The 12,167-nt window shown below is 44.5% G+C and overlaps 1 protein-coding gene across 1 annotated transcript in view; it reads right to left on the reverse strand.

The window, feature by feature from the left end:
• SNX7 (sorting nexin 7) overlaps positions 1–12,167 on the reverse strand; it is a gene marked incomplete at its 5' end in the record, with an annotated part of 59,095 nt that overhangs the window by 37,109 nt on the left and 9,819 nt on the right. Inside the window, 2 exon segments of the mRNA XM_018573205.1 lie at positions 7,421–7,620; positions 9,826–10,024. Of these exon segments, the coding sequence (XP_018428707.1) occupies positions 7,421–7,620; positions 9,826–10,024 (399 nt within the window).

Consider the following 12,167-nt stretch of genomic DNA (forward strand, 5'->3'; position numbering starts at 1 on the left):
CCACGGACCAGGACCCGACATAGCGCCCCCCCCAAGGGGCGCCCTCCGAGCGCCCACCAGGCGGGCCTTGGTTGGATTGTTCTGCAGGAAAATCAGAATGAGCCGTGGATTGCCGATATGGGCTCCCAGGCGTTCTCCTCCGGGCCGTAGCCCTTCCACTTGATGAGATACTGACCCGCGCCACCGGAAATCCAAGATCGCCTCCACCTCGTATTCCTCTTCGCCGTCTACCACTACGGGACTCGGTGTGTCGGAGGAACGGTCCCGAAAGACGTCTGGTGACGGCCTCAATAAAGAGGTGTGGAAGACGGGATGGATCCGGTAAGCTGCATGAAGGGTCAGGCGGTAGGAGGCAGGGTTGATTTGGCGCTCCACCCGGAAAGGGCCCGATGTACCTGGGTCCCAGCTTCTTGGAAGGACAGGCCAGTTTGAGGTTACGGGTAGACATCCACACCAGGTCTCCAGGTTGCAATGCTAAGTCCCCCCTGCGGGAACGATCGTAAGCTCTCTTAGCCTCGACCTGGGCTTTGGAGATGGCCCGTTGGAGCAGGGAGGTATTGGAGCAGAGAAAGTCCACGTTTTTTTGGGCGGCAGGAAATGCAGAGTCCGGACTCCGGAGAGGTAGACAGGCCGGGTAGAAGCCGTAGTTGGAGAAGAAGGGTGATTGGCCAGTTGGAGAAGAATGGTGATTGGCCAACAAAAGGAACTGGGTTGCGAGCAGGATGGTGTCTCTTCTCTCTGGAATATCAGGTGTCGTGTAGGTGCGGGACAAGGTGCCAGCCTTCACGTTACGTGACCCAGGGCGGAACATGATGTGGAGGCGGAATCGAGAGAAGAACAGTGCCCATCGAGCCTTCCGGGGTTTCTAGCGTCTTACCGACCGGAGGTACTCCAGGTTCTTGTGGTCTGTATATATCAGAACCGGGTGGGCGGCCCCCTCCAACAGGTATCGCCATTCTTCTAGAGCCAACTTGATGGCCAGAAGTTCCCGGTCTCAGACATTGTAATTCCTCTCGGCCGCACTCAGCTTCCTGGAAAAGTATGTAATGGGTGGCAAGAGGCTCTTTGCCACGGCATTCCCAGGATGATCGGAGACAGAGGTGACGACCAAGCGGAGGAGTTTGTGATGCCCGGGAAAAATAGTAGTAGGGATGGGGATGGTTTCCTGAGTAACTGGTCCGGAGCTAGAAGGATTGCCGTCTGCCAGGTGGACGAGTAATTCTTGGAGCTTGGGTTGCAGGGGGATTTGGTGCTGGAGGGCGAATCTGTGACCCAGGAAGCAGCTGCATGCCCCGGAGTCAAGGATGGCCTGGGAATGAAGAACTTTCCCTGGCAGCTGTAACGACACAGGAATAAGAAGATGAGATCCGCATCACCCTAGGTTCAGGCGTGGGATTGGTGCGCGGGCACTTACGGGTCTTGGCGGGCAGGTCCGTGCATAGTGTCCCGGGCCTCCGCAGTACAGGCGCAGGTCCAGCTGGCGTTGTTGCTCCTTTTCCCCAGTGGTGAGTGGGGCCCGCAGCAGCCCTATCTGCATGGGTTCTGCAGGTTCAGGAAATCCCCCTGATGGTGCCGGTCGGTGGTTGGGCCCAAAAGCTGGCACGAGGGTAGGCACCCGAGGCAGCATCGAGGTGGGTCGGGGCTGGCCAGCCCTCTCAGTCCTTCGTTCTCTAAGGCGCCGGTCGATCCGTGTGGCAAGCAGAATTAGTTCATCAAGGACATCGGGCACACGAGCCAACTCGTCTTTCAGAGTCTCCGATAGCCCCAGGCGAAACTGGTGGCGGAGTGCTGCCTGGTTCCAATCTGTGTCTGAACCCCACCTCTTGAATTCCGCCACGTAGTCTTCCACTGGCCGGCGGCCTTGGCGGAGCGAGACCAGAATGGTCTCGGCGGAGGAGGCCCGATGAGGGTCGTCATATAGTAAGGTCATGGCATCCATGAACTCCTTATATTTCCATAATATTTGTGTATATTCCTCGCTTACCGACTTACCTGTTTTGCGACCACTCGCACTTACGACCGACCTCCGACCTTACGTGCGGGAACGTGGAAGCGGCAGTGTGGCGTCTCACCGGCGAAAGTGTTGTACTCCGTGTAATGATTCGTGCAAGCACAGCAAGATATATAGGATCGCAGCTGCGAAGGTAAGTGGGAATGGTTCAGGTGGAGGGTTCGCAGTTACACTTTAGTGCAGTGAGTGAAGTCGGAACCCCTTACACATCATACACCATTTGTTTTAATAGTATATTAGTAGTGGCAGCAAATTAACAATTAACCAGCTTTGGGGCCTGTTAGGAGTTGTAGTTCACTCGCCCTAGTTAACTTCACTAGGGGTGATGAGCGTAGGTAACTCCAAGTAACATAATGGCTATGACAGTCCAGAGTATAGGTTATGACACGGTTGGTATACTGGGTTTAGTTAGCTTCACTAACCCAGAGCATGGAGAGGAGGCGGGATACTGAGCTTCCCAGCTAGGTATCAGCCTTCCACACTCCAATTGATTGTAACAGGTGTTAATGGCTACTTGCTGTTTGGTGGGGGATGCAGTCCCAGGATGTGATGCTGAATCCACGCTGCCAGGAGTCCAAGGATGATAGAGCTAGGGGTTTAAAGAGAACTGAGGAACGCCCGCCCGTCAACGAGACGCTGCTGGCGGGGCCGTCCCCGCCATGGTCTCGGGCTTCGGAGCGGTGTTCGTTCCTGACACTCCGTTCTTCACTGCGGGTCTCGGTGAGTATTTTATTGGCCGATATACAGTACACTGTTCAGTACTGTACATCTGTAACACTAGACAGTACTGTACTAATGCAGTACAGTACTGTATAGACTTCCACACTTAACCAATTTGTTTAACAACCTGGTCGCAGGAATGGAACTCGGTCGTTAAGTGAGGAATACCTGTTTTTATATTTTTCTTATTTAATCATTGTTCCTTGTCAACATATGTACGTATTAGATAAATATCTCCCATTGTTTACATACTACAGAGGACTGGGGCAAGCAAGACCCATTTGGAACATGATGGGGAGAGAGGGCATTGTTTCAGGGGACCTGTCTGAGAGGCTTTTTGTTTTCATTATATAATGAATAATAAAAATTGTTGTCTTCAATTGCTTTGTTTTATGGTTTGCAGTCTGATTTTTTTCTTTAGAAAACTATGACAGCTATACTGCTGAGGCACTGACACGTCCTTGCAAATCATTCTATACTACTGATTCTGAAGTTCAACGTGTCCAACCTTTAATCATGAGGTTCAACACTGCTCTACAGCAGAGTCTGTAAAGCCTTTTGTTTTGTCAGTCACAGAACTCCTGCAGATATAGTCAGCATATTTAGTGAATTCCAGTAAATTAGACATATGTGGTGGGTTTTCAGGGAACCTCTTAGGTAACCCTGTCTAGGAACAGAAAATAAATGACATGAGAATAGAAACCTACTTGATGGTTTCCACATTTTTGTATATTCACAGGGGGCAATTTATCAATTTGGTTTCATCATCAGCAAACCTGATTTCTAGTGCATATAGGGTCAGATTTATTATCCTAGTTTATGTTTCATTCTTAAACACCTGCATAAGGAGAATTGTCTCAAAATTGTCTCGCTCTCTAAGCTGTCTCAAGCTTGCAGGGAATAGCCCTGAAGTGTTTACCTGACTTGAGGGTGTGAAGCCGAGTTATCTTTGCGTTACTTTACCAGTTGACATCCGCGGTGTTAAACCCCCTTCCCATCCAGGCCATTTTTCAGTATTCAGCAGCCCGCTGATTGCCTATATGTGAAACATCCGGTAACGGGTGTGTTTAATCGTCGGGTCTTTTCTGCCCGTGCGTGCCCGCTAGGGGGCGCGCGCGAGCAGAAAAAAATTGCCGTCTGGAGACGGCAACCCGCAGATGTAGCAGTGCCGTCCGTCCGTTTTTTTACTACGGGCGGACGGCAAGAGGTTAACAAGCGCTTAGGAGAACTTCTAGAATGTGCAACAGTTTGGAGGGTTCTTACGGCTCTTTCATGCGTGTGTTAAAACCATTTGAGACACGTTTTTAAATCCTCTCTGCTGTCTATTAACGACCCATGTATGATAAAACAATAGCAACCGTCCAGTAAAGTTCACACATGGGCGTCAGCGCTGCGGAAAACAATTGAGTGCATGTGGCGTTTGTGCAATATCGTGCAAAAGTTCATTTATTTCACTAATGCAACTTAAAAGGTGAAACTAATATATGAGATAGACTCATTGCATGCAAAGCATGATAGAAACGATATATAGGGTCTGGTATGGATCAAGAGAGGGACCTCTCACTTTTTTTCCGTTTGATTAAATTTTTTAATTATTATTATTTTATCTTTTTTTTTTTAAGGCAGGGCATTTCCAAGCGCCTCTGACGCCTCCCTAATGCCTTGCAAACGCCTGCCGAATGCCTTGTTAACGCTATAGGCATGTTAATGAGCGTTGATCGTGCAGTAAATTCTCAATGCACGTGTGAAAGAGCCCTTAATGTCACAAATGCTGGATGCAATTATTGCGCAGTTGAGAAATTATGCAAAATGTTGCAAAACGTGGAGTGAGTCACAAACAAGGATATGTCACAAGAACTGCTCGAAAAAGACTCATTACAGAGATAAAACTTTGCAGTTAGTAGCATGACATTCTGGTCTTTGCGAGAAAAAAAGTTTGTTGCAAATACGTTCATAAATTCCCCCCACAGTATATTAATTGTATAGTGCTTTGTATCAGTTTTATTTTATTGCATATTATGTATTTTTTTTGGTCTGGTAAAAAATTCACATTATTTTAAATCCATGCAACTAATTCAAATGTCTAATACATACAATTATTGGGAAAAAAAATAATTAACCTCCCTGGCGGTATGATTATTCAGGATTTTAGCATCCAAAAGCAGACTCGGGAAAACCACCAGGGAGGTTAAAAAGGCCTGACAAATTCTGCTGCGGGATGTGCATTGTAGTGCCATTAATTTCCATGTACCCCAAACAGGCCTACCCCCCGCAGTACGCTGGAATGCGCGGTACTGCAATGCTGTGCGTTCCAGTGCAGTGCAATTGCAAAAATTGTGCTTGCAGTTTTATTCTGAAGTAAACTTTAGGTTTGTAGCCCTTCATTTGTGTATTTCATTTTAAAATTTTATTTTTTATTTGATTAAAGATTAAATAAAAAAAATGAATTGGCCAATGAATCGATTGTGAAAATAATCGTTAGTTGCAGCCCTAGTGGAATGCTAAGGCTACTTTGAAAAGGGTCAGTTTTTCAGGAGCTTCCACCATGTAGAGTCTTACAGATGTCTAGTGTTAGCAATTGGTCACTGACAAGTGAGGTTAACCAGCTTAGAGCCTCACTGAAGCGCTCTGCAACCTCTGGGTTAGTGAAATCTTTCCCAGCAATTCTAGTACTCTCCCCTACTTCCCATTTAAGAGTTAGTGGGATATGACTTGCTCTCTTAACATCATCTCTTGTGCTGTTGTTGGCCTTCAGTCTTCCACCATGGTATCTGGGAGTCTGTCCTTGAGACGAGACATGCAGGTGGACCCTGTGGATCTAATGGTCCCCGATATATACCTTAGTCTCTGAGGTGGTTCCTTAATCCCATTTTGAAGGACTTCTGTCTCAGAGCTGATTTGCAGCCTCTGTGGAAATGTATTCATAATATCTTCCCTACTTCTGCCCTTAATCAGGCAATACATCTTATCTTTTTGGCTATGGTTCTTCCCTCTTCCCTCTGGCTCCACAGCTGTCGACAGGTTGTTGGATCGTGCTGGATCAAAGGATTTGTATTCACATATCCTGGATCAGGTAGACAGGCCCTGCAGAGGGTGTTCCCCCGTCAGGTTCTAGTGACACCGCTGGGTGTCCTTGTGGATGGCTCTGCTCATCCTACTGTTTTCTGGTGTTGCTGCACCAGTATTGGGTGGTTGCCTGCCCACTCTTGCCTTTTGTGGTGTGTGCTGGGATGCTTACTGCGCCCTTTGTCTGCTTTGATTGTCACTCTTTCAGACTTAAGGTGATTCCATTGGGGTTGTCTCCAATTCCTTAGGTCTTTGACCATCCACTTTAGGTATTATGCTAAAGAGTTCTCTATCTTGATGATCTTCTACGTGATTGGATGGCAATCCTAGACATCCCTACTCTTACTTGGAGCCTTTCTTCCCCAATGCCTATGGATGGACATTTAAGGCTTAAACCTTTTGTCATCCTTAGACTGCCTGGGTTTTACCTTGTGGACCAATTGTCCAATTTTTTTAGGAATCTGTTTTGAGGCGGTGTTGACCATTTCTGTTATTGGTTTGTGGTCCCCTTTCGGGTAGTAGTATTACGCCACCTGTTGGTGGTTGCTGTGAATCACAACTTCTGCTAGGGAGGAGGAGATAGTTATTCCCTTTGGTGACGATTCTTACCATGGTCTGAGCATCTGCTTGATGTTCAGTGACCTCTCCTGGATTTTTAGCATTTTGCCTGTCCTTGTAGGCATTTTACCTCTTCTGGTTCAGATTCGGGCATTGCCCTTCTGGTTGTTATAAATGGCTCCTGGTTCTATCTTAGATCAGTAAGTGGTTGTTGCTCACCCATCAGTTGGAATGCTTTTGGATTTCCCGACTGTTTGGAATCCCGAGTCCCTCAATGGAAGATAAAGAAAATAAGATTTTTGTACTTCCTGTAAAATCTTTTACGATGTCTATTGAGGGACTCTTGCTAACAAAACTGAGCTATGAGGGTTGGAGGTTAGGTTATATGGGGACTTGCCTACAATTTATTTTTCTGATGATGTTATATGGGGACTTGCCTTCAATCGTTTTTCTGCTTGCCGATGTTTAAATCTCCAGTAGATGGCAGCATATAACCAGACTGTGCCAGAATTCCTGAGTCCCTCAATGGACTTCCAGAAAAAAACTTTATGATAAGTACAAAATTATTATTTCGGTTTTTTCAGATGCCCAACCATGACTGGTTCTCTTTAATATGAATGGTAGATTAAACACAGTGCATTAGATCCAATGTACTTTTCACAGAAAGAGGGAATGTTTATTTAAAACTGCACTAAAGATTATGTGATGTGGTCCATTTGGAAACAATGCTCAGCAGACTTCCTCATCTAAGGCTTGTGGTGTTGAAATCTCTTAAACTGGCCAAATGCAAAAAAAGAAGGTAACACATAACACTTGGTTAGCTTGATATATAGGCCACTGCTTATGTGCTGTGTTAATGAATCTTAAAATGATAATTCATGGTGACAAGTTCACTTTAATGGTCAGGGAATAGCTGCAAGCATCAGGAAAAAGGAGGCAACTGTGAGAAGAGAAATGTTGTTGAAACCTCCAAGTTACAGACTTAATATGCTAATCGTGTGCGTGCCATTGATTCAATGTAATCCCCTGTGCAACATGGAATGTACATAATAAAGCAGTACTTACGGACAGTGTTTCACTGTATAGGACATATTCATGAATAATTGGAATCAGATCACACGAGAGCTTAGCATTCATGGCTTCTGTGATCTTGCAGCTCTTCTCTATGCAATTTGCAACTCCTCTCAGGGGGTCTACCAGCTCCTCTTCAGATGCTGACCACAAAGTGTAGATAGGACCATGCTCTCTCATTTCTTCATGATAATCTACATGAAAACAAGAGAAAACCACAGGCTGATATTACCACACAAATGCAGGCTGATATTTTTGTTAATTTTCAAATGCTTCAGGAGTGTAACTCCCAGCAAGTTGCATTTTAACCCTGACCCTCTCTCTCTCTTCTAGAGAACAATTCATTTTACTTGCCTGGATTCTGTCAGTAGAACATCTTGACGTAAGTGTGAGGTCACCATCTGGCTTTAGGATCTTCTTTTTCCAATGGAGCAGGGAAGAGGAGCATGCAAGGCTTTGTCACAGAAGCATCCTGCAGAAATAGTGAATCCGTGCAGATAGCCAGATGGGGTAACCCATCTCCTCAACAGGAAATTCTGCCACAACAGCTAGCAGGTAACATTTCCTGATGAATTGGATTGAGTCAGTGGCTGCCTGAGGAAGTTTTCTGATGGGGAACTAGCTTACATTTTTTTCCTTTTAGACATAACTTTCACTAAGAACACCGGCTTTAATACCTAGAGAAAATCATTTGTGGTTTTGTACATATTTCTGGTCCTTATTATAGCTAGAACTAAAAATATAAAGACATATATATTTTTTCTTGGGTAAGGCCTCATTCACACAGGTTAGAGTGGGGCCATACAGATCCGTGTGGCCTGCATGGCCATTCCTGGGAAGGACAGGTGCTGCATGTGATTGTATGCAGCAGCCTGTTCTTCCCTATGGGAGTATGCGGCCGTACACTTACCCGAGCTGCACAACCGTGCGGGTGTTCATGCTCGGACGCAGACAGAATCCATCCTGTACAGACACCCGCATGGATGTGCAGCTCGGGTGAGCGTACAGCCGCGTCCTCCCATAGGGAAGAACAGGCTTAAATATCAAAATGCCTTGATGATTGGATTCAGTAAGGAGGAGTGGGCCCTTCGAGGTAGGCTGGAATTGCATGCAGTCCACCCGTAGGTAATGTCCACAAGTGATGCTGAGCACAAGTGATGCTGAGGACAGAGCTAAATTATGCTGTACATCTTCCTGCCCTGAAATGAGATACACGTTATCTGAATTGCTGTAGCACACTCTGAGAAATTCACATTGTGCACCGAATCAGAGTAAGCAATTAGAGTTCAGGAGAGGAGCCTGCACAACTTTGCAAGATTGAAGGTAAGTCTGGAGTTCAAAGCACATCAAAATCTAAATTTTGGTAAAAAATACTGGTTTCCACCTATTCCATTCTTTTTTTTGCATTTCAGTTTGGCTTAGCCACTTTCAGCCACTGCCTGTTTACATGCACTCATTCCAGTGTCAGCTGAACATTGTCCAGGTCTGACTTTCTGATTATGACAACAATGGACCATGCCCATCATATGATGTGATAATGACAACAATGGACCATGATATGTGTCCTGCATTCTCCATCAGAGGTGCATGTGACATGTTTTCACCAAGTAGGGATGTGCCTGAAGAAGGACCTTCATGGAACATTATCACATATTCTTTTCATGAAAGACGCAGGTTTCAAAAACTGAAAATGCCTTTACAAATTACTATCGCGTGTTAAAGCGTCTATGGTTGGATTTAGATCTACTTAAGAAAAAAAATTAAAAATAAATTCACTAACTCTTCCCTTTACCAAGGACCTTTACCTTATAACTGGAAAACATTGCTTTGATCTTTAGCCGAGAGTGAAACCTACAGCGTTTGAATCAGTACATTACTCCCATGGGATGCATTTCTCCCTTGTAGCCAATAATGGGAAACATGCATCGTACCGCGAGAAGTATATATGCTGCCATTGCGTTCACTCCTTCTAAAGTGAGATAGTTGTATATCATTCGATTCAGTGGCTTTGGAACTTCCCAAGTCACTGACCAGGAACAAGTATGCTAAGAATGCTGACTACATGGGTTGCATGCACATTCAATGACCCAGAAAGTGTCAAGTCAAAAGGATTAGTTTGCATGTGAAAGTCCACATCATCTCATGGCAAAAGATTGCCTATCCCCCAAGATCTTGCCAGGACCCATCTGTGCGGCCAGGGCTACATCACCAGCACATGACTCAACCAGAACTGGAGAAAAACGTAATGGTAAGTAAAAGCAAACTATGTTTGTTTAACTAGTGAATGTAAGATGATTTCATATCATGTGATGTGATTTTTAGTGAAAGAGGGTAAAGGACCACTTTAATTACAATCACACAAAGCCCTAAACATGCAGGAACCAATAAGTAATGCATACCTTTTTCTTCTTTAGAAATCCTTTGAGACACTTTGTCTAAGACATTTATTTTCTGGCTGAAAGCCTCCACATATTCTCCCAGCTCTGTAAATTCATCAGGGCGATTTTTAACTCCCCGTACAGAAGATGCTACAGCCTTGAGTGTCTGACCCATTCTGCTGAACAGTCCGGGACCTTGCTTCTTGTGAGACGTTAGCTCCTAGAGAAAAAAAAACAAAAAACAGCAATTTAGCTGTGGTGTTCCCTGCCATCTACTAAGCCTTTAATCATACTGCAGGATAGAGAACATGACTTGAGTTCTGATAGGGAAAAACAATACAGTCTTTAACACACAGTCATCAAACTACAATGAACATCAGACAGCTGGTAAAAGCAGGTTAGTGCTTTTAATATGGTTCATACAGCCAAATGTATTTAAGAATTATTTTATTCTTACTGCATGTTATTTCTTACATTTATATGTACTATTCCATATAATTAGAAAACAAATATTTCATTGGAAGCATACAAACTACTAAAGCTTGGCTTTAGGGTAAAAAGCAAAAAAAAAACCACCCTGATACACAACCCAGAGTGAATAAGGGGGACAGGAGGGTGAATACTCACAACATCCCAACAGAATTAGAGGGGGGTACCTTCCCCACGTCAGGCTGCCTCCAACAAGACCAGGGGTGTTTTCTGCCAATGGGGATACTGTGAAACATCAATTGGGAGATCAATCATATGTGCCCCCCAATGAAAAAAAACTGATGGGCTGCCCAAATACAGAATATGGTTGTCACAGCCAAATTCCGCACACAAGGTAGGGAACTCCATGCGCTCGCTGGCTGAGCTGGGGCGTCTCCAGGTATCTAGATTATTCAGCCTGTCACACAGTCAGCAGTTGATCATAGGTCTTAAAGATAGATGGAAAAAATAAAAAAGTATAAAAATACAAAGATTCCCAGTAGGGAGCGTATTTCTTGATACAAGCCACAAGCAGGGGATGTCTCTAGGCCGTGCTTTTGCTTTTTGTGCCTAGTGACCTACAACCTCTACATGGCATACATGCAGGTGCGACATTGGGAAGTGTGTCTTGTGTTATGGCCATTTTAAAAAGTTGTCAACTATTGTAATGTCACGCATAACTGAAGCTGTATAATATGCACGTCAGTTTGGGCAAATGCCTGGGGCATAGCAGGTACAGAAAGGCGCACTTAAAGGAGAACTATGAGGTGAGTGATTTTCACTCATAGTTAGAGCCGACCTGTGACAATGAAACTGTCACACGTCGGCTCAATAAATAGGCAAGTGAGCGAACACATACCGTCGCTCGCTCACTTCTCGATCGTCTCCCTGGTCACCGCTCCCCGCAGGGATTCCCCTCCTTTCTTCCAGATCTGACTGGAGGAATGGACAGGGGAGGGGGCTGGTACAGCTGGCTCTGCCTCTAGATAGGCAGAGCCAGCTGTCATTCACGCAGCTGGGTGGATTTTGACAGCATTGCCGGGATCTGTCCCGGCTGCGTCGGTCTCAGTATACCACGAGCTGTAGCTCGCGATATACTGAGCTATGGGTCACGGGAGAACACTAGTATATGTTCTCCCGTAACCCTTAAAGAGAACTATGGGAAAAAACACTTACCCCCATAGTTCTCTTTTAATAAAAAATTATTTAAAAAAATTGGATCTATTATCAACCCTATGATCATAATGCATAAGAGCTTGAAAAATAAAGCAATACTTACAACTCTTAGCAGCCAGTTAGATTTCAAATTACTGCTGTCAAGATTACTGAATGATTAAATTTGATTGGTCGTTATGGATTACTGCATTTTGCATATCGCCACAGATCTCTGTACGGTTTTAAAAAAAAATATCAGTTGGGCCTATAGACAAGTACTCATCCAAAACTTTAATCTTTCTCATGTAAGAATCAGCAAATTAATTTCAAAAGCAGATATAAAATATGTGATGTTCAAACGCAGCTTTATGACTTCCAAACCTCAGAAGATATCAAGAAATAATTTAGCAATAAATGCATGACATCATTATAATTCTCCTCTGGAAACCGTTTTTTTTTTTTTCCAGTATCTCAATTTCCTTAAAAGGATTGTTTAAAGATTTAAGATGATGAAAAAATCCACTTGTGTAGAAATAAAACACAGCCCATTAAAAGAGCAAAGATTAAGAAACGTTTTGAAACGGTTACGGATTCTTACCCATGCTTGAGCTGTAAGGAAAATCTTGAAGTCATCATTAAACGTTAATGTTGGATGATCAGCTATTCTGTTCAAAAATTTATGCAAAGCTTTTCTTCGAGTCTCAATGAAATCATCGTTGAATCGCTCCACCATCCCTTTA

This window comes from Nanorana parkeri, unplaced genomic scaffold (assembly GCF_000935625.1).
Source record: "Nanorana parkeri isolate BGI_ZX_2015 unplaced genomic scaffold, ASM93562v1 scaffold2272, whole genome shotgun sequence".
NCBI lineage: Eukaryota > Metazoa > Chordata > Amphibia > Anura > Dicroglossidae > Nanorana > Nanorana parkeri.